This window comes from Dromaius novaehollandiae, chromosome 4 (genome assembly GCF_036370855.1).
Source record: "Dromaius novaehollandiae isolate bDroNov1 chromosome 4, bDroNov1.hap1, whole genome shotgun sequence".
Classification (NCBI taxonomy): Eukaryota; Metazoa; Chordata; class Aves; order Casuariiformes; family Dromaiidae; genus Dromaius; species Dromaius novaehollandiae.
Window position 1 is genome coordinate 71,679,620 of NC_088101.1, and position 26,616 is coordinate 71,706,235.

At 36.9% G+C, this 26,616-nt stretch overlaps 2 protein-coding genes across 5 annotated transcripts in view; one reads left to right on the forward strand and one right to left on the reverse strand.

Annotated features, from left to right (window-relative positions):
* FBXL5 (F-box and leucine rich repeat protein 5) overlaps nucleotides 1-3,026 on the forward strand; it is a 36,271-nt gene extending 33,245 nt beyond the window's left edge. Inside the window, exon 11 of the mRNA XM_064511416.1 lies at nucleotides 2,388-3,026. Within this exon, the coding sequence (XP_064367486.1) occupies nucleotides 2,388-2,464 (77 nt within the window). The 3' untranslated portion in view covers nucleotides 2,465-3,026. The remainder of the gene's footprint in view (nucleotides 1-2,387) is intronic.
* Nucleotides 3,027-5,426: 2,400 nt separating this feature from the next.
* The window catches only part of CC2D2A (coiled-coil and C2 domain containing 2A), a 64,486-nt gene continuing 43,296 nt past the window's right edge, over nucleotides 5,427-26,616 (reverse strand). For all 4 annotated transcript variants that reach the window (XM_026121945.2, XM_026121944.2, XM_064511415.1 and 1 more), the window contains 15 exons: nucleotides 26,396-26,487; nucleotides 24,526-24,690; nucleotides 22,947-23,052; nucleotides 21,441-21,550; nucleotides 21,228-21,324; nucleotides 19,933-20,031; nucleotides 17,567-17,743; nucleotides 14,527-14,730; nucleotides 13,964-14,053; nucleotides 13,139-13,252; nucleotides 11,200-11,334; nucleotides 8,748-8,870; nucleotides 8,068-8,126; nucleotides 7,377-7,554; nucleotides 5,427-6,337 (listed from right to left, as the gene is read on the reverse strand). In XM_026121945.2, coding sequence (XP_025977730.2) covers nucleotides 6,149-6,337; nucleotides 7,377-7,554; nucleotides 8,068-8,126; nucleotides 8,748-8,870; nucleotides 11,200-11,334; nucleotides 13,139-13,252; nucleotides 13,964-14,053; nucleotides 14,527-14,730; nucleotides 17,567-17,743; nucleotides 19,933-20,031; nucleotides 21,228-21,324; nucleotides 21,441-21,550; nucleotides 22,947-23,052; nucleotides 24,526-24,690; nucleotides 26,396-26,487 — 1,938 coding nt within the window. In that variant the 3' untranslated portion in view covers nucleotides 5,427-6,148. The remainder of the gene's footprint in view (nucleotides 6,338-7,376; nucleotides 7,555-8,067; nucleotides 8,127-8,747; nucleotides 8,871-11,199; nucleotides 11,335-13,138; nucleotides 13,253-13,963; nucleotides 14,054-14,526; nucleotides 14,731-17,566; nucleotides 17,744-19,932; nucleotides 20,032-21,227; nucleotides 21,325-21,440; nucleotides 21,551-22,946; nucleotides 23,053-24,525; nucleotides 24,691-26,395; nucleotides 26,488-26,616) is intronic.

Genomic DNA, 26,616 nt, shown 5'->3' on the forward strand with positions numbered 1-26,616 from the left:
AATCAAAGCATGATTGTGTGAAACCAGATTAAGAGCTGGCAGTTGCAACTTGAAGATGGTGATTTTGGAGAGCTGTCAGTGATAATTCTGAGAGCTTTTCTGGTGCAGCAGCAGCCAGATAAGCGAACAAAATGTTATGCATCATCAGGGTGCTGAGAACATGATAGTGAGGGTTACTGGGTTGTTACTCAAAGGCTTGGTGCACTTATGTTTGGAGTACTGCTTGTGGTTTTGGTCTCCTTAACTTGAGGAGGAGTGTATGTAATGGAGTTACAGAAGATATGGAAGAGGTCTACTAAAATGAGTTTTAGGGGATAGCATAGCTGTCCTGCAAGGAGACCTTCAAAATGCCAGAACTATTTGATCTTAGCATGAGAAGGCTGAGGGGGAAATGACTAATGCTAACAAAACTGTGAGGACAGTAGGTAGGTGAACATGCATCAGTAACTCACCAAACCCTACAGCGCTAGAGCTAGGAGACAATTGCTGAAACTAGTAGGAAATTGTGCATCTGCTTTAAATCAATGTAGTGAAGTTCTGGAACTTGCTCCCAGGAGAAGCTATGGAAGTAGTTAGTTTCAGCAAGTCTAAAAAGGGTTTATACAAATTCATGCACAACAGGGCTGTAAAAAATACTAAAGGGGAATAGGTGTATCCTTTAACATCCCTGCTACAACAGTTAAGGATGCTGGTGGGGGTGAGCAATATAAAAGGCTGATAGGCTTATGCACTCTGCCTAGATAGCGTTCTCCACTGCCAGTGTAGGGTAGGGTACTGGGTTAGCTGGCCCATCGGTTACACCTAGTAGGGCAGTTCTCATGTTGCTGTTACTATCATGAGGAAAAGCATTCTTAAAATGTGCAAGAAAGGATTATTAAAGTATACCAGATATTCCCTTCCTTGGGCTGTTGTGGTTCTGCACATTTTGTCAATGAGCATTATTATAAGAAGTGTGACAGTCACTTAAAAATTACTGATGTGCTGCTTAGCTGTGGCAAGGGTGAGGAAAGTCAGCTATGACATGGAAAATACTGCTTCACAGAACATGCTCTGTTCAGCCATCTATTGAGAATCGCCAAGTCTCCCTTTCAGAGGATTTTCGAAGAAACTTTCAAACTCTAGCTTGTAAGTGACTTGGAGAGTCAAAATTTAGTTTAGGTGACTACAGAGATTTGAAAAGGAAAACTGAGTTTATTGACAAATGAAAGTTTTAGTATATTTTGCATACTGTCCTGCATTATAACTTCAGGTTTGTTTTATTCTGTCTCATGCATCAATAAAATGGTTAACTTAATTATCTTGTAGAATATTGCTCCACTGATGTATGGTATGAAGCAAAAAAGCTGATTTCCACACACCAGGCTCTTGGGAATTAATTGCATTATGACTTTAAATTGAAGTTTGAGGAAAAAACAAGCTGTCCTGCTTGAAAACCATGCTGCCCTGGTTCACTACATTACTTTGCTAGTCCTTTCTAAATATATTAAAAACTTCACAAATACTCTTTATTTTTGTGTCTTGGGTATTAAAGGGGAAAAGATGGGTTGTCTTGGTTAGTCCTTTACCATCTTGCTTTAGTTAAATTGAAAGTGTGTTGTTGAATTAGGTTGGGTGCCAGGGTTAAGTCAGCCTCAGTGTAAATGTCTGTGTCTCTAAATCAGACATAAGGCTGCAGGAAATAAAAGCCTGTATTAATAAATTTAAGTTTTCTATCTCATGATCACTTTAATTTTTCAAATTAAAGGGATAACAGTCAGTAAAGGTAAGTGGAGGTGGGTAGAATTACAATATTGGTTTACCCTGCCTGTGCTCGCAACTCTTCTTTCTTTTTTGAATGACTGATTTTTAGATTTAGGGTTTTTGATAATTGCAGTAATAAAGATGTTTTTCCTTACAGTGTTTGGATTTCTAGTGAGAATACATGAGGTCTAGCCAACAAGGAAGTATTTCATGGAGAAAACTTCTTCCAGACTAAATACTGTCTCCGTATTAGGAGAAATAGTTTTGGAGATTTTTTTTTGGTAATACCATAAAGTCATAATCTGACTTTGAAAAATGAAAGTTAAATATGCATTGTGCAAATATAGCTGTCTTACTTTGAATGCATTATTGTCATAGGACTAAAGTATCAGAGTGGAAAACCTTTGAACAAAACATGAAGCTTTTCTGCTGTAATGATATTGCCAGTGTTTCAGATTTGCACAGTGCTGAGTGAAGAATTGTGGTGTGTGGGTGTGTGTTTTGTGGGTTTTTTTGTTTGTTTTTGTTTTTTAGATTTTTATGGATAACCAGGTTATCCATAAAAGGATATAACTCCATATCAGGAGTTCTGAATCTAAATAAATGGCCTCTTTTCTTCTTTTCACATTTCTTCTGTTTTTGTGCAGGTCCTCATGCTGAAACCGCCAGTGGATGCCAGAATTTGCAGTGTGGTTTTCGGGCCTGCTGCCGCTCTGGCGAATGACCGCTGACTTCTGATCTTTCAGTGTACTTCATTTAGCTGAGCAGGCTTCCTTTCATGCACTTTACTTACAGTTTGCATCTTGTGTTAACAATCCTTGGAGTGAGATTTGTTATACTAGCCTGGCCCTCCCCACAACTTTAAAATCTTAATTATGAGTGTACTGTACAGTGTTGTAACGATCTCACAAAATCTCATGGGATTTGAAGGGTGTTGGGTTTTATTTTACTTAACTTGGGGAAGATGGGAAAACATTCAGATTTTTTTTTAATGCCACTTTTCTCCAAGTTTGGCACTTAAATCTACTTTACTGGATTATTTTGTGTTAAGTGAATGGGATTTTTTTTTTAATCCACAATATAGAGCTCTGCAGATAATTTGAAATGTATTGTTTGCATTTGGGTAACAATTACACATCTTTAGAAGCCTTGTTTTTCCCCCTTTCCTCTCATCCTGAAGTTCTTTATACTGCAAAATTAGGGAAATTCCCACCTTCCTTTTGCATTTGGTTTTGTATTTGGGCTTGGAAAACATACTCAAATAAAACATTCCCATCAATAAAAAAGTTTCATGTAGTAGTTGAATATATATGCTTTTAAGGTACAATATCCAGGTATACAATGCCAGTAGTATAGAGATCATTTTGGAGGATACATGTGGTGATTGCAGAGCTACAAGCCTTGCACTAGTTCTTTCCATGGCTGTTCTGAGATACATTTAGAAACACTTCCAAAGAAGTCAGTTTTCAGTCATAGGAATAAATGTATAAAACAAAGGTTGAGGACTTGCCGCTGATCAACCAACTTGGTTTTAATGTATGGAGTCACCCTGCTGACAAAAATAATTGGAATAAAGATCCAACAATAATCCTCAGTTAGAAATAAAAAGTGTATTTCACTAGTTTCTTGATCTTCCCTGCAACTATGAACTGTTGCAGAAAAGTGCATCCTCTGTATTCATCCATATACACTTCCTACATCTTTACTGTTACTCAAAATATGAAACCATTATATTTAAAAAATGCATCAATCCAGACAAAATAAATTAAGGTTGCTTTGCCTTTATTTACACCACATTTGAAATGTGGGCTTGGAAAGATAAGGATATGCAAATGCCTTGATACTGACAGGTAAAATTATAAAAGTGTTGCTGCAAGCTGCTCGTACTGCCTGGGTGTGTGCTGTCCAGTTCTGTGCTGCTGACTTGTTGAGTAATTCACTCCCTATCTCTTCTTTGACTTTGCCTTTGTATTCAGAGTAAAATTAGAGGAAGAAGAAAACCCTACCTTTTCTTTAAATGTACTTCAGCTACTTTCCCTGAAGAGCTGTTCTTTGCCTCCACTGTAATTACTGCAGGGTATGACTCAGTGGACTTACTCTGTGTGATGGACATAGTAATTTGTCCTAAGGTGTCCTTGTCCAATCTGATGCATGTTCCATGTTTGTTATGATGAATTTCAAGTGATGTATGTGCTTTCTGGGAATGGTTAATCTGCAGAAGGGACAACTATATGTTTTTCCCCATTTTCACCATCACTGTGAAAGAGGCAGAGAATCAAATCCATTGTTGGTTTGAGTGAAACCTGTGCTAGGAAGAGAGATGAGTGATGATGGGTGGGTGGTATGGGGAAGAGCCTGTTGCAAGAGGAAGTATGTACTGTGACCCGTGTTATGTTGGAAACTGTAATGGCCCCTTATTTACTTGGCATAGTTGTAGGCTGTTTTTCTCTCAGGCAGAGGAGAGGGAGCTGGCAGCCTTTGCAGAAGGCAGAGAGCTCCCAGGTACCCACCCATCCTGCCCCAAACCTGTAGGCTGACAATATGTCAAAGTAATATATTTTTTTTTTTTCCTAAACAGAAAACCTGGTAAAATCTTTTGCTTAGTATCTATGAGAATTGCAGTCATAGTGGCAAATCTGGGAATCAAAATTCTCAGCATCTAGGATGTGGCTGGAGATGATTTGCATTTTATTGTATTAATGCCATAATGTCAACCAGTTCCTGCAGGGTTCGCGAGCATGTTCCTGTTCCTGAAGAAGAGCAATAAGATAAGGAAAAACTAGTGAATTTCCAGGTCATGCAGAGTTGGCTGTTCATGATTAACAGCTGAATGTGAGGTAGAAGCACATAGGTACAGCACTCTAATCAAAGTCTACAGGAGAGGTATAAAGGATACTATTCCAGCAACTGTTGTTTCCAAGAAGTGGGCTGCATTAAATTTACTTTTGTGCCCAGAAGTTAGAGCTGTTATATGGCTGCTTGTGCTGTTGACTGAAGCCAACTGGTGAGCAACAGGTAGAGACTGGACCTCCTTGTGTATGATGTCCTGGTTCCTGAACTCTTGTTTCAGAGGCAAAAACAGCACAGCTGATAGTTCTTCTCCTTGCTGCTAGGTATTGTGTTTTCTGAGCAGATTTGTAGCCACAAGGCTGAGGCCTGAATGAGTTGCAGAAGATTCTGTTTGCTTGCACTGTTTCAGCCTCTCTCTTTTCCAAAGGGGACCTGACCTAAACTCAGCAGATGTCAGAGATGACAGGATACTGTCCAGCAAAGGCTCATGAGATAACTGTGTGGCCTTTCCTTTTTGCTTGGTAACAGTCCTCTAGAGGTGCTTCTCTGTTGTTTACATAGGGAACGTGTAGCAACCCAAGGCTCTAAAGGCTTTATGTGTCTACTACTCATTAAGTGGAATGAACCTAGTCTGGAGTTAAACTCAACAAAAATCTTAATTTCTGTGCTTGATACGTTCTGAGGAACATCTCCCCCAAGTTAAACTCTTCCATGATACAGTGATGGTGAGTTGAATTAGCAAGGCAACTGAAGGCAAAAAATATGTATTTGTATCATTATTAACAGTTATCACCACTACTGACTCTATCTACTGATCTGATTTTTTTAGTAAACCACTTTATAATTTTTATTACAGTAAGTTGCAGCTAAAGATTTCACACTCTAAGTAAACAAACGAGAGTTTCACTTAGATTTTATTACAAATATTTTATTATAAATATAAATTTCAGAAAATGTCATCTTACTACCTCTACATAGCACTGCTATTACACAGTCACTAAATACAAAATAGCAGAAGACAGACCCTCCTTAAAAAAAAAAAGGAAGTCTGATCTGCATTGATGGCTCTTTCTTTGGTACATGGAATTTATTCATGGATAAATAGTCCTGGCCTTTACTCAGGAACTCAGATAACTGTAATTATTTGTATTATAACTGAATGATAGTGTCTTTAAAAGAGAAGAAGGTCTGTAGATGTAGTAAAGTTAACTAAATGGCATAGCTAAGAATTCAATCTTCAAGGCATGATTCCAGGAATAAAGTTTCACCTGAGAATTGAGAAGGCCAATTTCTACCATCTTACTCTGCAGTGTAACTACATGTGGGCATGTAATGCTTTCAAGAGCATGATGCCCCACTGCATTACACTGGGAATACCATATAAAACTCAACTACTAGGACTGGAATTTTAAGCTGTCAGTCTCTTCCTTAGCTGTAGTAAGTAGTGCTATCTTCAGCAGTTGTAGAGTGAATTAAGCTAATGTTTATGCAGCTACTGAAAGTCAAAATCTAGTGAGAATTTGAAGTACAGGGTGTAGCTCGAATCAATAGTGTGAGAAACTTGTTATATTTACCCCTACATAAGCAAGTTTCCCGAGAGGTCTCTGACTAGTCTATTCTACCGATTTCGTATAAGTGAAGCAACGTAAATCCAGACAGAGAGAACATTTTGGGGATAAGCGTGAACATAAACAGCTAGAGCAAATTCAACATTTGCAACATCAATGGTATGAACTCCAGTGCTGTGTACAGCTTCTACTAAAGGTCCAACTTCAGAAAATGGCATATGAATAGGAAATCCAGAGACCTAGGAGAAAGAGAGAAGGGGGGGGGGGGGGAAACACATGAAGCAATAATAAAAGGTAAAGTCACCTGAACAAATAAATCATTTAAGTTCATCTTTTCTAGAGCTGCTTGGTGGAGAAGCAGAAAAAAACCAGCCCATATTTAAATACTACTTTAGGTACTCCAGGCAGGTTTCTGCCATTTTTATTCTCTAGTGTGGGTAAATTTCAAAGTGAAGATGATGCCACTAGAATAAAGTTGTATTACTGAACACATACAGCATAGCCTTGTGTCTTTTCTGCCTCTTAACTGGTTGCAGTTTGTGTTCCTGTATTTATCTGCACTGTCTGGGGGGTCCGAGGTGGCAGACATTTGCCTATAATACATTCCAGGTCCAACAGGAACTGAAACCTGAACTTGCTTTCAAAATTATTAGCATACAGTATTGTCACTGCTTGTGTTTTATGGAAAGAGCAGATGTACCTAACCTTTAGAACAGCCCAGAGGAAGAACGCAGGGTACAGTTGTAGCTCCAGTGAATACTTAAGTAAATTTTCTTCCCTTTTATTTAAAGGAAAAAAGTAGCTGTTCAACTGTAGGGTGAAGCAAAGTGCATTGCTGTGTTGGCAGCACTGCTCAGTACTAGTGCAAGGTGCTTACTGATTGTGCTTGAGAGCAAATGCACCAGTCAGCCCATAAGCTCCCTGTGTTAGAAAACTGCACTTGTATTTATGTAGTATATAGGCAGTGACTGTTGTGGTACAGCAGTAACAAAAGAACAGTGCTGCCAATTCATCTTTGCACTCAGCAGAAAGTTTCTCTCCCAACACTTTTGAACAAAACAGAATGGATCATCACTACTTCACTTTGTGATCCTAATACCGATTGACCTTTACTATACAGGCTCTCAAGACTTCTGGTAGTAGAGGAATGAGCCTATAACAGGGTTCTATACATTGGTGTAATGATATCAAAAGCAAATACTAGTGATTTAGGCCCCTTAGGCTCTGCTATTTTCATGCACTAGTTTCACAGCACAGGCCACATTTTCACAACTGTACCCTGTAATCTCCTAGCTGTTTTTGCAATTCTGCCTGGTGGTCGTCTTCTACATCTTTGCCTTGGTTGTGTTCCAGCAGAGGCAGAAAGTGACGTAGGGTAGAGGTACAGTATCTGTTCCAACGAGTTAGATGCCTTGGTCTCCATTCCATAATCTTCTCTTTTAATATTTTTTCAATCCTGCAATAAAATGCACCTATTATTACAATACTAGTATTTACTGGACAGTTGAAATGATCTCCCTTGACCCACTTACTACAGATTATGGGGAATACAAATGACCCCAGTAGGTTAAACTCACCAATACCTAAATGTTCAGAAAAGCAGTGCCAGCATAGCCATATGCTATGCTATGTCCACATGTTTAGCACAAGCAGGGGAGTCCAGGGGTTTACACCAATTTTTAGTCTATTCCCTCCTTCCTTTCTGCCCCTAATGCATTTTGGCTTATTAGGAAATTCTACAACAACCCTTGTTCGGTTTCTTTTTCCTGCTGGCAACCTGCATTAAAGAGCATGAAAAAAGACCCTGCAAACTAGAGTCTCTGATTTAGACCACTGTTAATTCCTAGTGCTCAAAGTAGATTCTTAGGACCTTCGTGTGACTATGCTTGAGGAATGTAAAAAGGTGCTCCACTTCTAGTGATCAGGCTTTTTAAAATTTTGACAGTATTTGTTTTGGAGGTAGAATTACCTGCCCTGTAGTCCCACCACGGCTGCCTTGTCCGAATGCTGATAAATTAATTCTTCAGGCTAGTAATATATAAGACATTTTAATATTAAAAAGTACAATCTCTTCTAGCTGTACAACAATGTAACTTCAGGAGGTATTGCCTTCATAGTACATAAATGAGTTCACAATTATGTCAAAACAATCTATGACTTAGTACATGAAACAAAACACAAACATTAGGAGCTAATGTGTGTAACACTCCATTTTTTTGCAGTAAGCTTCAATTGTTTTTTATACATTCGATTAATGGTAGAGAAATTTGTGCTTGCTTACTAAGACGTGCACAGATTGAAATGATGCCTTCACAGCTGATAGACAAAGGTTACAGCATCAAGCTACTTTTTGGATATGGTTCTGTTAAAGATTTGTCCCACTATGCTGTTGTCCTCAGATCTTATATGGACATTTTGAGGACAACAGATGCACATTCATTTTGTGTAAAACTCAGTATTTCACAATATTTCTGCTTTCATCCTTTAATTTTTTTGTAAAACATTTTGTAAAATATACTTCATATATTAAGATATTGTAAAATATACTTAATCACAGAAGTCCATGGAACTTAGTCTCTCTGTTTCTCTATATGAAGTCTGTGATCTCCCATCCCCCTCAAATTAAGTTGGTAATAGATGCATAAATACCTGAACACTGCAGAGGCCAGGGTATGGTAAGCTTCTTGAAAAGAAAGACTTCCACAGCTTTGGTTTGCTGATGTCAAAATTTATCCTTACTGGGGAATCATATTCTTGAATATTAAACCAGATCTAAAAGGAAGTTTAGCAAAAAATCACAGCTATGGAACACATTCTAAGTACACAGAAATAAAATGCTATATAACCTTGATCTGCTGTAGGAATCACCAGTATGAGTTCATATGAAACAAGACAACCATATCACAGTGGACATGCAACTTTGGCACTCTCACAAAGGGGACAGTGCTGGTCTATCCCGTCTCGTGCATCTGAGTATGGATTCAGGGAGAGAGGACTGTACGAACAGGAATTACTTTCTGTAGTTGGTGTCTCTTCCTGCTGAATAGCTGTTTTTCTCAGTACTGCTTTTTTCAACACTTGATCTATGGTGTAGCATCACGGTTTTTCTTCTTTCAGCAGCTTTACCATCACTTTTGCATTACATGATGTTGGGTTACAGTATACTGCAGAGTTGCTTCCGCTGTCCTGAGCTGCATTTCCCCTCCTTTGGATTACTACACAACAGTCTTTTCTGAACTCTGATGAAATTCTTGCAACAGCTCAGCCCAGTGCAGCTGCGATGTGACTCCTGGCAGACTGCTGCACGTCAGCAACACTGCTATTACAAGTTTATGATGCAGAATGTAGACAGTGCAAACACACACACCTCTGATTAATATTTGATCCTCAAGGAGAACCGATGCCTTGCACTCCACTTCTTTGTAGACTTGCAGTTTGGTCTGTGTTTGATCCCAGTCTGAAGTATACACACACTGTTGATTTCTTGTTCAAAACAGTCTTTAAATAACTCCTGCTACAGAAGCAAAATATATGGACAAATCACACGTAATCTTTTGTAAATGCTGGTTCTGGATACGGCGTATATGACACAGTATAGTTTAAGGGTTTTTTCTTGTTGGATACGAAGTCATATTTCTCTGCTGACTGCATGCCTCATCAGTCACTTGTAGATTGGAGTTGGTTATCTTGAAAGTTTTTGTAGAGCTCTATAGTTCCAGATTAGATGATTAAGACTTCAGTGCTGAAGGCCTTAGCTGTTTCTTCCAGCAGTTACAATGAAGTTAGATTTTTCTTAACTGTACCGGTTTAGTACCACTTTAAAAAAACCAACACAACCAATCCCCAAAACACTTTCACTGAAGAATATAACTGACACTTTTAAAATAAATACGCTTTAGCATATTAAATTATCCTCTAAAGTCATCATTTTTTGTTTAGAATAAAAACAGAGGAGATCAAAATGACATATATATGTAACACATGACACTTCAAAGAACTTCTCCTGGTATGCTTTTGATACAGTAAATAAAAACAAATGTTTGCTACATGTGAGATGGAACCCTGAGTCACCCCTATTGTCTCCTTATAGTGCGCTCCCCCAAAATTGACTGGCAAGCTGTTGGAGTCAATATCTAATTCTTCTTTTTTTTCCCCCCAAATAAAACTTAGGGTTTTTTTTAACTCACATTTTGTTTCCCCAATTTCAGACATTCACATATCTCTCTTCCTGGCTATTGTAGGCTTGCTTGTGTCCTTGAAAGCTGTGAGTCTCTGCTTCCAGCCAACGCAAGGAATTATACTGGCATCAAACTGTCCAGGTGCCTCAAAAAAAAAGCTCAGCTCTGCCTCATTCTTGTAGCGATCTTGTAGTGATCCTTCGGATCACGTCCAGCTCCAAGCTCAGCAGCTCTTACTGAGAAGCTGGCTTCTCTCCCCTGTCCCCCACTGCCTTCTTTCAGAGGGCTCTTACTTGAGCCAGCCACACTAGAAATATTAATATCCTGTGAACATGCATTAATATTACTTGTTTTGTTTTATAGCAAATAAAGATAAACAGGAGAACTTGATGCCAGACAGAAGATCAATGCAGTTGTTCTGCCTTGTAGTGCCAGATCTGTGTTTTGCCTGCTTTTGTACACTGGACCATTGAAGACTGTGCCCACCATTATGTATGCCATTCAAATGACTCTTTCCAATATGCTTTACCTTTTTCAGCTACAGTTCACCTGCAAAATATTAGCTTTGCCAAGTTACTAATAAGAAGTGCTAAACTGAACATACTCTTAGGACATACAAGTTGCAAAGTAAAAACATGCTGCTTTCAAGAAACTTCAGGTTAAGTAAAGCCCTGTAATGAAAATTATATAAAAGGATGTTATGATCTGCCTAAATACTGATAAAAAAATATTCTGTATTTTAACTACTTAGCTAACTTCAGGTGGCTGAAAAACCTAATTAAAATCAAATAAAATCACTAATGCCATGACTTAGCACAGATGTAGTTACACTAATACACAAACTCATGATATAGGAGATGAAGAAAAACATCAAGTTTCAACTCTTGTGTGTATAGAAATATGAAAAGACTGGAAGCTCTTACGTTATCACAGCTGATCAGACAGTACACATTTTGTAATGGGCAGAAAGTATCAAACTGCCCATAAAAACATCCAGTACTGGGATTCCAAATTGCATACTGATTTTGCTCCAAAGTTAATACATATGCAGTTGCTCCCTAGGAAGAAAAAATATGAGAAAGATGTTTTAAAACTGGCTTCAAAGATAGTATGCTTTGTACTGTTTGAAGTTTTAAAGTTTTACTGTTGAGATTAATAGTATTTTTCTTTCGGCAAACTAGTTCGAAGAATTTACAGATTATTACAATTCAATCAACCTGACACCCACAGAATATTAAGTGCTCTGTGTCTCCTTTATGTGGCAGAGAAATGTTAGAAGTACACAGCCCCGAGCCATTCTTAAAATACAATTCTACAAGTGATCTTAGTTCAGCTAAGAATTGATGTGAAATTCCATATATATGAATGCTCAAAATGTATGTGAAAACAGGGGAGAGGATAATAGTTTTTGATCAGCAGCCACTATACAAGCAAGTGCTAATTTATGGCTCAAACTAAACTTGCTTATATATATATATATATGGTATTATATAATAAATAATCACTAATTTTCAGGAGACTCCTTCATTCCCTTAGCAGAAAAAATAGTTTTATGTTAGGAAAAATACAATTAAACATAACACTTTTAATGAAATAAGATCATGTTGCTAATTTCTTTTGTAGAAAAAAATTTAGGTATGTCTCATCCCCACACAAAAATATGAAAGATTAAAAACTTCTGTCTATATGTAAGAAGTGCTTAGTACCTACCCACTTAGTACGACAGCTCTATGGCAAGCTGCATGTCATACATATTTATCCATCCTTCCCCTTTCCCACCCTCCTGGAATTTGGTGCATCCAATAATAGCTTGAGGGACTGGCCTGCAATACTCAGCATGGCTTTTTTGCTCTTCCTCACCTTGAAATACCTGGAATAACCCCCTTCCTTACAGCATGCATAAATTGAATGCTTTATTAAGGACTACCATCAACATCGTATTTGGACAAGAAGGAATGTAACTGAGTACCTGTCCCTGATGCTGCAGTATCTGAGAATGTGCTAAAGAAACAAGTCTAAAAAAGATTCTTCCCAAAACGCTGTTCAGCAAAACTTTCAAAAGTGCTTGGTAATTTGAAATACTAGTGATGGAAACTAACATTAGGCACAGTCTTGCCATGTCTTTCAAAAGAGCAGTCGTGGTTACTTGGACATTGAGTGTTTCACTGAGAAAAATGCATCTCCTAATGGGCAAAAGAACCTCCATGTTTTAGTTCTTAGCCAGCCTTAGCCAGACTGCTGCCACTGGCCTCACAGCAAAAACAAGGTACACAGCCTAAGGCAAAGGAGACTGCCTAATCTGCCTGTGTTACAGACAACAAAGATTGACCATTTGAGCCTGAAAAAAATACACTATTTCTTCTTAACTGAACAGCTCTTTACTTCTGCTGCAGCTTTCCTATCAGCTGGATGGAGGTGTGTACGTGCCAGCAAGAATCCTTGGAAAGCACTTAAATCCTACTCTGCTACCTTCCCTTTATCCAGTCCCACCCCTACTCTGTCACAGATTGTCTCTTCACGACTGAGAGGCCTTGAACAGACTCTCTCCACTGCCTTCGTCCTCAACAAATCATTCACAGTAGCCGAAGTACAAAGAAGGTTTACAGATGCTTGATATTGTACTATGAGGACCACAGCTGCTACTACATTCAGAGTGGAAGCAAAGGCTCAGGAACAAAAAGAGACTATATTTATACTCAGATATGCTTTCAATCTGTTTTTTCATTCCCTGACAAAATGAGGTTCCAGCAGCACCAAGAAGAACATGCCGACATGAGACATGAGACAATTCTATCCCTTGGTGAGACCCAAACACCACAGCATAAAAATTAATATTCAGACTAAACGAAAATATCCTCTTACCTCAGGAATAGCATTTCCGATTATAAGCCAGGCCTTTTTCCCCATACCAAGAAAATAATTACACAAGAGCACGGCATGTTCTTCCTCGTCTCCCGCCAGAAGATCAAGAAATTGCTAATTGAGATACAAAAAAAATGTCTTGCTATGTAGTTATCAGTTCTGTCTCCTACTTACCAAATCTAATACTCTTTCCTAACACTTCTGAAACAAAACAGTTTTTTTGTCTTCTGAGTTATTCTAAATTTTGCAGAAAAGTGTTGAAACGGTAAAAACACCACCTATGATTAACTTATACCTGCTGTCATTCTACAGATGCCAGGATTTACTTGTATATGATGGAGAATGCTAAATCTCCCATTATTGCTGACATTAAATGCAGTGGTTTTTTCCATAGTTCTTTGGAACTACAGTGATCCACTTTAAGGCTAGCTTTAAAGCCTCCCATCATCAGTCAGCATCCTCTTACCTGAGCTTGACAAGACATTTTGATTGTTTTTTAAGTGAAAAAACAGGAACAGCTTAAAACCTTAGGTATTCTTAGCAATTGGTCAATTGCAACCTATCAAAGATTAAAATTTTGGCATACCTGTATCAGGATGAACGACTTTTCTCAAGCACTGGTCCTCAGATAAAGAAATAACACATTCTTTGAAATAAATTGTTTAGAAAGAAAAGTAGTCCTCACCGTCAGAGAATCTCAGAATAATTTCGGTCAGAAGGGACCTCAAGAGCTCACGTAGTCTAATCCGCAAACTCCCAAAAGCAGGGCTACTTCGATGCTACATCACAAGCAAAAGGATCAGGAACTTCTGTTATGTTACTTACATCTGATGTACTCCACAAGTCACAAATTCCAGCAAATGACACACTATCTGGTAAAAAAGGAATCAAAGCAACATATCGGGCCACTAATTCCTGCAAGAAAACAAAACAGAGCAAGTCACTCCTCCAACTCACTACACAGCTAGTTAATAATAGATAATTACACTAGATCTGAAACATAGTGCTGTTTCCACAGAAGTCATGGACAAAACACTGACTGACCTCATTACTGTAACAGCTAGCTCAGTTGGGAACTTATATCACAGATTGATAGGATTTACTGCTATTGAGGTTTTGCATAATTCTTTGTCTTTTAAAAGGACAATACACATTAATTTACCTATTTCTTCAGGATGGAAGTAGAGACAAATACCCTTTTTCAGCATCATTATGGATATGCTTACTGTGCATCACATATTCACTAAAAGCTTAGCTATACAGTATGCATAAACTTTACGTGCCTATGTGAGTATTCATGCACACATGCACACAAACACACACACATTCTGAAATCTATATCCCACGATATCATTAAGATAACTTAGTTATCTTTTCTAAGTACTTACTGCTGCTGTTTGAGAACTATTTGGGTGGGCATCAAGAAGCTCCTGTGGTGGATTCAGAGGTTTGATATATCTGGTAATAAAAACTGATTTCCCACTGAGGTCAATTACAGTTGTTAGGCATCGGCGGCTTGGAAACTTTGATGTACATTCAGCTTCATACTTTTCTGCTGCTTGGAGCAACTTCTCATCTTCTTGGGTATCAAACTTCAAAGACAGTAGAATTTATATGAAAATAGTCTTATTTATAATTTGGGTTTAACTATTCACTATGTTTTGCCTTATTTCGCCATTTACAGAAGCATATAAAATGAGTATAAAATTATTTCCCAATAGCATTTTGAAATTTCCCTATAGTATATACTTTGGCTCATAGACAGATATGAAAGGTCTAGCTAATGGAGAATCAGGTAATTTGTGTTTACTTACGAACACACATAATGACCTGTACCTATAGCTGGCTTTATTAAAGCACTGAAAATGCAGTGAAAGTTAAGCCAAAGTAAAACTGCAGGGATAATATCACCTATTAATTTAAAGGTGAACAGTTATGATCAAGTACCAGAAGACTGATCTTACATGCTATTCACATAACAGTCACTCTATTAAAACTACAATTGGAGTTAAGCACAAAATCCCAATAATTTTTATATATATCATACTGGGACAAACCTGGACAATGCCAAAAATATTTGCAGAGAAGGCCAAAGACATTTGTAGATGAATTCTTGTACGTCAGACTTCTCTAACATACATGGTGTGAATTTATAGGAGATTTTCCAGAAGCAAATATAGGACTCAAAAGCACACATCTAATTATGTAATGATGACAATTACTTGCTCTTTGTCACCCAGGATATCATCTTTTAAAGATCTTAAAAATCAGTCAAAGTAGTTTTATATCTACTTAGACTCCGTTGTACATTTCTAGTGTTGCTGAGAATTAAAGCTTATCCTTCATAATATTTTGGTTCAAAATAAACCATTTCATCTTTTGTTATGCTTTTTCTCAAATCAACCAGTGGTGGAAATGCTGGGCAATGCCCTGTAGCAAGACCTCCACAAAGAAGGCAAATGGTATTGATTCTTCTCAACTATAATTAATGGCTGAAATATGCAGCCTCCAGCATTTTTTAATTTTTATTTTAGTAATTCACTGCAAATATTACTGATAAATCAACTAATATGCCAGAATCAAATGTTACATTCAAAGTACAAGCAGATTTCTGGATGGCTCAAAACCAAATTAATCTTAAACAGTGAACAGCAAGAATATCTCGATTTAAATTATAAATCTTGTACCTTCTTAAGCATTTCATTCATCTATATAGAAATTCAGGCAGGACAGCAAGAAAGAAAAAAAAATGGTAAAGAAAAAAAAAAGATGTTGTAAAATTCAACTAAAAATTATGCTTAGTGTGCTGAAACCGTATACATGTATTTCAAATGATTAAGTAAAGCAGGAACGGCAGGAAGAGTAACAAAGGACAGAAAAAATATTTAGTTTTTTTGTCATTTTACTCTGAACACTTTCTACGATAAGAAATCTAAACAAGGCAAAAAACAAGGCTTGTTTACAAGTAGCAAAGACACAGCATTTAATGTCTCTAGGACAAGATTATGAAAGAACATGAAAAGAATACACTTAAACACAGATCTATATGAAAAAATGTGATCTACAACTGCAACATGGTAGGCTTCTTTCTGATGTGGTATATGAGCTCTGTCCATAAATCAGTTCAGTAATTCAACACTCATGAGGATGGTGCTGGCAAGTAGTTCCAGAAAATGACCTCTCTTACTAATCTTATTGATCTGGAGAGAATGCCAGAGTGTGATTCGTATTTGTCTTCCCTGCTGAGATTGATCTTGTTCCAGACTAGCACCACTCTGGTTTGTGGTATGTGATACTGTTATCTGTCCGTTGGGAAATGAATTTCACTCACTTCATATAAAGTCATCAACAAGCACTAATTCTGATGATTTCCTATCCTGAAGTTGAAAGACTCACAGGCCAGGTCCAATGGGCAATGTCAAACGAGCAGACAGTGAGGTGGACTGAAAACGGGCTGGATCTCAGAATCATTGCATGATGTTGCATAAAAATGCAAGAGGTGTATGTGTTTGAACTATGTATTACTGCTGTTAGTGCAAGACACTTCTGGGTTTAGCAAAAGAATTGAAAAATATAACAGCTGCTTTTTAGAAGTAATTATCTTCAAGATCTGGCAGCACTCATGAAGCAATAATAAATACTATAATTGAACAGTACAAACACAGGAACAAGAAAGTGCTGAATTTTCTATGTTTGCACTGTCCATCTTCTCTTCATCCACTGTTCATAAATACTCACATGAATACTTTTTAATAGAATTACGATGATGGAAATAAATGGGAAAATTATATGCTCACAGATAATGAAAGCAAATTTGCTTTCAATGAGCATTAGAACCAGATAACTGATAAAAGTTATTCCTCATGCTTTAAATGTCCATGTAACTTAATGTTCAATCACAGGTCAGCGACACAGCTGAAATTATGACTAACGAATCACAGACTAGTTTTTTAAAAATGTCATTACATTATATACACATGGGAGAAAGCAGAGATCTCTATTCTATAAAATTATACTTATATCACAAAAAAATTAATCCAAGTCCACTACCAGCAACATCTCAAGCCTGGCTTATCTTGAGCAGTTTTAATAGTATTTTTAAAACCTCAAAACTTAAAAGTCTGTTCAAGACCAGTAAGAAGTGAAGAATGCAGCTTAGATTAAAAATAAACTTGTATTATTACTCTTGAAATATCAAAAAGGTACAAAAAAGTGATAAAAACTCTGCATTTCAGCATTTACCTGTGGCTGGTTAAAATATTAGCAAATCAAATCCAATTCAACTGAACTGAGCTAAAAACTCTTCAATTAGAACACACAGTATTTGCATTCATGTCCTCCAGGACACTACACATACCCGTTTATATGCATCTCATGAACTGTACCACTGGAAGCAAAAATCAGGAAGGTCAGTTACTGATCAGTTACCTTTTCTCTGACTGACTCTCCAGGAATGAGCTGTGGTTCAATGGTAATAAACAGTGTTATATACGAGCCCTCGCTGAGGTTTCGCACAGAATCGTAACCTCGGTCATTTCCCAGGTTCTTTTCTTTGCTGTAGCCAAGGAGGACTGGAGGAATATTCACCTTAAATGTACCATCAATCTATAATACATACAGACAAATACTAATCTGTACATATCAACCAGCCATAACCAAGAATAACAATTCTCATAAAAAGCAAAAAAGCAAAACTTCCTTCTCAAATACATTTATTATGTATATTCAAATCTCTCATTTTATTGCTTTGATTTCTATCTTACTCTGAGCTACAAAACAATAGTATCAGATAATATGGCACATACACTAATTAACCGTGGAGAAAACATGAGACATTTCACTGTTAAAATTAAGTTATTTGCAACAGGATTTCAGACTTCTGCTTATTATGAACACTAATATTTAACGTAATGGAAATCATAGACACTAGTTCTTGGAGGAAGAAAGAATATAAGCCTTTCACCATTTTTTTTGAAACATGCATTTTTTTCATACATACGTACACTGTAGGTTCACATAGAACGAGTACTTTGAAAGAAACAAAACAGCAATTTTTGAAGACTAACATCAAGCAGGAAGGGTAATGTGTACTATCACAATGATGCTCTAGTCACAAAAAGCACTTATCCACAGAATCTTTCCCCACAAACAGACTTTATTCCCGTCTTTAAATTTTGAAAGTCTTTCAGAGCTACTGGAGCAGGAGACGAGAGGACAGCAAGTTATGAAAGTACATACATGCAAACACTTCTCAAAGGATATTTACAGGTGAGTAATTGTTCTGCATTCAAGTGCTTTTCTGTATGTATCTTCAGACTGTGGGAAACTCTAAGCAGCAGTCTCCACAAAGGCACTATTTACCTGGAATAATGACTCAGAGATGCTGGCAAAACACAGGCTGCAGGACTACCTTCCTGAAGGGAGCACCACACCTACAGGCCTTAGGAGGAACCTAATGCTTGAGTGAAGCATAACAATGCTCAGGCATCTCACAGATGGACACCTTCCACACAAAAGCTGCTGATACTGCTTGAGTGCATTTGGAACTGGGCCCATTCAGTCAGCTCTCCCACGGAAGGGTGCTATGATAGACTCACCAGACCTTTGTACCTCCCTCTCCTGTCACAAACAGAAGATAACGTCTTTCTGAGAGGACCTGTCAGAAAAGAGAGGGCTTGCCCCACGCTTGCTTGGGCAAGTCTCAACACTAGGAGTATACAGCTTTAAGAGAAAAATGAGTAGATTAACCTCCTGATCTGGACAGAATTCAAACATCATTTTAGGCAAAATTTTATGCTGTTTAAAATAGGCAGTGTGTGAGGCATCAGCCATAAATGCCAGAGTCTTCTATTCTGGTTGAGATGACTGATATCAGGAAGGACATCTACAGTGCAAAATGAACAGGTGACCAATGACTCACTGGGTAACTCATCAAGAACAAAGTTAAGTTTTGATGAGAAGACCCTAAACAAACCACGCAAATTCTTCTGCGGTATAGTAAAACAGGATGAAGAAATGCTTCATTTGCAGCTGAAATGTAATTGCTAGATGCACCTTGATCTAACTGCTGAACTAATCATACTTTTTCAACTTCAGTAAGAAATACTGTTCATAAGTAAATATCTCTAATGCTGGGAAGAACGGTGCAGGCACTCACACTTTGCCTAGGGCCTCTCAAACAGAAAAGACTAACTGCAACACCTCCTCAAAGAGGCATTCAGGAATGCATCTGACAGGAATCTTGTAGCTAGCCTCTTTTTACGACAGAAAGACTGATATACCAACAAGAAGTATGCAGAATAGAGGTTGACCTCGGTATTGCTAATCCTTGAAGATGGATTACAGACTTTGTCCTTTACCATCTATTGGTAAGCAATCTGTTAAAGTGTTTAAGTCTGCCCATTAAGCTGCAAAGGGCTGTGAGCAGACACAGGTGAATTTTGTGCCCAATGCGCTAGTTCTACAGTCAGAACACTTCCCTGCAAACAGCAGAAGATCTTGCTCTTCTTTGTTTGCTGACCTATAATAACGGTAGTCACATTATCTGACGTCTGCATAGAACGGCCAAGGATTTATAAAAAGAAGGCTAGGTCTTCTTACTACTTGCCTCTTATTTAAGTCAATGCAAACATCATAGTTACGAGTGATCTAGCAGAAGCAGGAAGACTAGTGCCGATCAGACATATGCTGTCCAAAATTTGTCAACAATGGAAAGAACCCTGTGCTTTCTTGAATCCCACGATAATTATGTTCTGTAATACCTGTTATTGTGTATAAAGTGTTATTGAACTTACCCTTGCTTGAAAATATATGGTAGTAAACGGAACCTTAACACATCCCAGCCAGTGTCTCTCAACACGAGTATGGATTCCACTTCCTCTTTCATGATCGTCCTATTGAAAAGTAGCCTAATATAAAACTTTATAAGAAAACTTCTTTTCCTTTAACTCAACCAATGGTTTCATCAAAGCATTAATAAAAATTCTGTATTGTTTTGATCTTTAATTTACTATAAATATAAGATCAATTAGTAATAAGGCAATGATTATTCTGCATGCTTTTCAAGCCTGCCAGATGCTGAACACAGAAAAGTCACAGTCCATGCTACAATGTGCTTAAATTTCAGGATTTGACTCCTGTATAACTAGTGATGGAGAACTAAAAAGCCTGACAACGAATCCACTAGAGTCTTCCCAGACAAAGTGCATTAAGTGCTAATCTTCCAATGAAATGTTTTATTAGTATTTACAAAGACCTTTTGAAATTAAAACTGTATGAAAATCTAATTAACCTCTACTGATTGGAAGCATTGTCTCCACGTGTATTGCCTCTCAATGATTTCCAAATCTAGTATCATCAGCTAAAGTTAAAAAAGAGATTTCTCTAGATGTTAGAGCGACATCTGAGTTTCAGGCTGGATCTTTCCTCCTTCTGCTTCATCAGATACCATGTATGTTTTGATGGTAAAACTCTGCTCTTGGTGAAATGTGTGCGTTATTTACTCCTGGCTGACATTTTCAAAGTATTGAGTGCTGATATTTCTGTCCATGTCCAAAAATTTAATATAAACAATCAAAAGATGTTTTTTAAACCAAGCAGCTTGAAAAAACAGGATGAGATGGAGCATAAAAAACGTAGTTAATCAGAAATACAGCAACTGGGATAATTCATCTAGAATTTGGGAAAAAATACTGATAACATTTAAGAAGAATAGAATTCAAATTACTATCCACGAGCTATATGTTGCCTCTCAATATTAATATTTTCAACATTATTAAAGATATCAGGAAGCCAGACTGCACACACATGTTCAATTCTAGCAGCAGATTATATAGTACAGCCTTATTTTTTTTTTACAGACAAAGGTTAACACTACAAAGACTGTTCCCTAGAACAAACTTACAGTATTGATTAGATATAACACAGTAAAAGAGAGAAGACGACTGTCATGGGAGGAGGAAAGATACTGCACTGAAGTCTTACTCTGTCAGCTTCAAAAACTTCATAATATTCTGTAATATATGTGATACTAAACCTTTTGAAACTAATGCTTTAATATATCAACACTGTCCTTCTAGTATGAACTCACCTCTCCAACATCATAAAGTACTTCATCAAAAAGATTAATGAACACTTCATCCTTCACTGACTGCAAGCTGTGGGTGCTGTAGTCACCATTAGGGGCTCTGGCAAGGTTAAATAAACAAAAATGATTTGAACGAAACAGGAAAACTTGAACATACCTGCACACTCAAATTGAATTATTATTATTCGGAAATAATTTGGTTTCAATTTGCCATACCTAAATGGAAGCTCAAGTTCCTCATTCCAGTTCGGGTTTGGACCCTCTGCTGTTGTAGTCCGGCAGACAGTTCGCTGAAAAGAAACTTCAACAAAAGGACGGACTAAAACCTGTAAAACGCAATCAAAACAAAGGAAATAGACTTCAAAGACAATCTGTTAGAACATACTAAATTATACACTTACAATGTATTTAGAAGAATAAAAATATACTTTGTGGAGGTCAGACCGGTCCAGCTCAGAAATAAAACACTTTAATGCACCTTAAAAATTCTGCACTTCCAGGCTTTTAAACATTTATGAGTTTTTAAATTTATTTTATATGTTAGCATTTCCAAAAAGTGATATGTATTCAAAATACATACATATACACCCACTTTTTTTTCCCCCTCAAGACTGGGAAAGCTACCGGCTAATTAATCAAAGAAAGTAACCAAAACAGAACATGTGATCCAGTCACCAGTGGAAAAAAGTGCATTTGTATCCCCTTATCTATAATCCAAGACACCTACTGCTACAGTCCTGGTTATGTATGAAACTAGCCCTTCATGCTATCTATTACAGATAAGCAACTTTTAAACCAGACACAACAAACCCCTAATGTGATTAAAAGTACCTTAATGGAGCATTTCATATGGCAGAATCTTTTCTAGATTTCAAAAAGATATAGTTTTGAAGTTAAATCATAAGAAAAACAGAAACAGAAACCAAAGGACATCCATCTTCCTTCAGAAGCATGATGAATTTCATTCTCCATAGCAAGAAAAAGTAGCTTAAGTATCAGTTGTAAGAATGGCCAAGAGTGCAATGGGCCCAAAATTCAGGCTGTAAAAATGGCTATAAGCATGTGCACCCAGAAGAGTAAGAACAGAGCAGACATATGGTATTTTCCCCTATGACTCTTCCAAGCTTCAACCATTTTCAGATGAAAGACATTCCTAACCTGTAATGATTTTTGCATTTAGTAACTCCAGATGGATCCCTCTTCCAAATACTTGCCCAATCCCCACTTCAATGCAAGCAAATCTCTTCTGTCCACAGTACATGTAAGCATCTTACCTGGGCACATACTAACTGCTGCATGAAGAACCACCTTCTTTTGTTTGTTTTGAACCTTGCTCCTCTGAGCTTTATTTAAGGATCCCTAGTCTCTGTACTAAGCAAGCCACTAAACAGTCAATCTCTATCCACCCTCTCCATATTACTAATAATTGTGCATCTCTAGCACATTCCTCCTCCTCCCCTACTCCCAGTTATTGCCATTCTGGTTGAAAAGTCCTACCATTGTCATTGTACAGCAGCTGTTCCCTATTTTTGACATCCTACTGCCTTTCTCTGAACTTTTTCCAGCTTTATTCCATCTTTTTGGAGCTCAAGGAATGGGCAAGCCAACCTCACTAGTAAGATTCCTTTTTAATGGTAAATATTACTGTCTGTGGAAAAAAGGAACGCTCACAACTTCATATAAACAAATGACTGTTATGATTCTGTCAGTTTTATAATATACCTGGTTGAACACCCAATCTATGTTCTCGCCTGGGCTCTGAGCTGAAGGAGAGGCTGCAAACATTTCATTAAAAGACCTTGAATGTCTAGATGGCTGCTGAAGTTTGCTAGGAGAGAAAACAAACAACAAGAAAAGACAGAAAACATATTACTAAGTATGAATCCCTCGCATCATCTATTAACTATACAAAATTTTGGAAATGCTTCTGAGATTTTTATGCCATGACTTCAACCTAGGAAACATGTTTATTTGGTCAAAGACCAAGAAAAGAATTCTGGGAAAAGTTAGCGAGTGTGTAGCGAGTGTGTAGCTCTTGTAAGCCTCGCTGCAATAGCGTATTCTGTGCCTGGAGGCTCACTTTCCTGAAGACTTCATAAACCCCAGATTTTCTTTGCCTCCCCTGCACAATCTCCATGTGCTATAGATTTTTCAGTTTAAGAGGAATCCCCACAAATTCACAAGCCATGTAGACTTTATGGCATCCGGGCAAGGCCTCTATGACAAAATTAAACCCATATGAGTATTATACAGTCAGCAATCCATGAATGAAAAACTAAATGTAAGTATACTTATTTCCACATAATATTTTTGGTAATAACACCAAAGTAGAGATTATAAAAGAATATTATTTAAAACTGAGAAAGCAGCTCAAAATAAGACATGGTGTAATGCAAAAAGATTGGCAGAGTTTTTAGGATTTTTTGTAATACTGACAATGAACTGAAGCTTTCATCTTCCTTTCCTTTTCAGCAAGATGTTTCTAACATGAATTGCTTATTTTTCAGTGTGAACTTATTTACAGAAATCCAACAGAACCTGTATTATAGTAAATAGATAAAAGAGTAGAAGGTGCTCAATGCTCTATGCACAATAATCAGTTGGCCTGAAAATAACTGAGTTAAAAGCAAGGTATATTTGTTTTCAGGGAAAGAGAGAACATTGTGCTAATACCTTGCTTGTGGAACTAAACCAGATTGTTCAGAACAAACTTAAGTATCTCTACATGACACAGCATCATGCAGTGCAGGCATTGCCTTCATATGCCTGAAGGTAATGGTCACCTTTAAAATCAGTCAGAGTCAAATTAGTCTCAATGACTGATATAAATAAACAGTTCATGAAGGAGAAGGCTAAGAGATTACACTGAAGAGTCTAATACAGTGTCTCACAATGAAGAACTGGATTTTTTTAATACTTATTTTTTATATTTAAATATTGAGTATAATTAGTAGGCTTTTTTAAGGTACTATTCATCTGTTATCACCAGCCTTATAATGTTGTTGAAGCAGTAAACTATCTTCCAATCATTTTTTTCTTCAGGCAGATGAGTATAAATTTTTGTAAAACATTTCCTGAATTTAGCAGGTATCAATAAACAATAGATAAAAGTTTACAAAACAACAGTACTTTATTACTAAACAACAACATAAATCTATATATGTTTTTATCACAGGGATCAAAACAATACATGATGCTGAATTTCATTATTAGTTACTTCAGATGTCCCCAAAGCAGTCCACACCAGAATATAAATTTGAAAATAGATAAATGCCTACTGAAAAGAGGCATTTAAACATACCTCACTGGTTTTCTCACTGGAATATCATAAGCTCTAATGATGTTCACTAATAGTTTTATGTCTCCATCTGATAAATTCTGTGCTGTAACCTTCTTCCTTTCTTTTCTTCTTGGCTTTAGTGGTCGTTTTGGCTCTGCCAGTTTGAAAATACTGAGTCCCAAAATACTAATAATCGTAAAACAGAGATTTAGTCATTTTTGCACAGGATCCAGAATTCTAGTGTTTCCATGACACATATACAAATAATGCACCAACAAAAAAAGGAAATATATATACCTGTTAATGCTATACAAAACTCTATGAAATGTCCAGTTGTTTTAATTGTTTAGTAGCACACAACCCAGTTGTGTCTTATATTTCATAAATTCTAACTCAAATGTGCAAAAAAGATTTTTTTCAGAAGTAGGTAAAATATAAATAAGACAATTAGACAACTTCCAGATAGACCTAAACTACCATGCTATAAAGAAGGTATCTAGCAGATGACAACCAGTATGAAATACACAAAAAATCTAATTTCACAACTACGTACAACAAACAATAGGCTATAGAAAGGAAGCAGAATGAATATGCCACAACATACCCTGGACCCTCAGAACTTATAAGCCAAGGCAAAGCAGAACCAAATAAAAAAAAAAGATGAAAAGAATAAACAGAGGTATTTTTTGCACATCATTGATGTTAACTTTAAAAGTGATAGAAGACATTCCAAAATCTACTTTAAAAACTGTTAGCCAATGGCAGTATTTCCTCATATATAATTAAAATGTTACATTAATTGCTGTTAAAATAATAAAGAACTGTGAGCTACTGAAATATTAGATACTTTAAACAAATCAGATATTACTCCCCTTTTAAATCTATTAACAATATAAGCTGATTGGCAAACAGTACCCAATATGAATTAGCATTCATGATAAAATATCAACAAAGCATTTGATTTTGAAGAACTGCAAAAGCTGATTATAGTCTCGTTCGAATTTTTCCATTCTGTAACGTGAAAATATGAACTAAAAAAAAAAAAGAATGGAAAGCGAGCAAGTCTCTGTTTCTCCAGCAGATGGGACTGTTTAGATTTATACTGTTGATTCTAAAAGCTTAGGTCATACTTTAGGGTGTAATGCTTTTAGTGAACACAAGCAACTTCTACAAGAAAAAAGAGTTACTATCACTTGTGACATATTTACTTACACAGATATTAGGCAAGCAATGTTAAGTCAGAACCATCTATGTGGTTGTAACTCAGAAATGTCAGAATCTACAAGTATGGAATTTAGAACAAAAATGCAAAGAAGATGCATAAATAATAAAAACAAGTAATAATCTGATATGAAAAAAAGAAATTATTTCCAAAAGCAGTAACATTTCTGAAAGTAAACAGTGTATGAAGATGTCCAGCAATAACACATGGAAATACATGAGACAAAGTAAACAAAATCCTTGATAAAAATTTATTCCACATTATTTGCAGGGCATATGCACTGACTCAAAGAGAACATCACCTGTAGAACCACCAGTGCCATTGCCTCTGCCAGTCGTGTGATATTTGGAAATCAATCTAGCACCAACTGGGGCTCTGCTCAGCTTATCAGATCACAACCTGATACATTATATCATGCTAAACCATATTTATATACTATCACATAACTTCTGCCACAGATCCTTTTTTTAAAAAAGGAAGTTTTGATACATATTTTTATTCAAATACTGTACTAGCAGAGGTATACACACTGCTTGGAAAACTACAGACTATACTAAATATAGAATAATATTAAAAAGTCAGTTACCTCACCATACTTTGCAAAAAAGCATCAGAGATGGTTTTAAATTAGTTACTTTGATTTAGAACCTATACAGATAGCTCCCTTACCCCAGGCTGGGAATCTCTTCTTCACTGACGAGGTCAGAGAGAAGGAAATGGTGTTTTGCTACTAGGAAACGGTTTATTACTGATTCTCGAATCTGTGGATGGTGGGGGAGAGAGATAAAAATTACACTTTTAATCCAAAAATCACTGTAAATGCTTGCATTCTGTCTATCGAAAATGAAAACCCCCCCGCAACTATACATTAATTCTCTTCTCTCACTTTT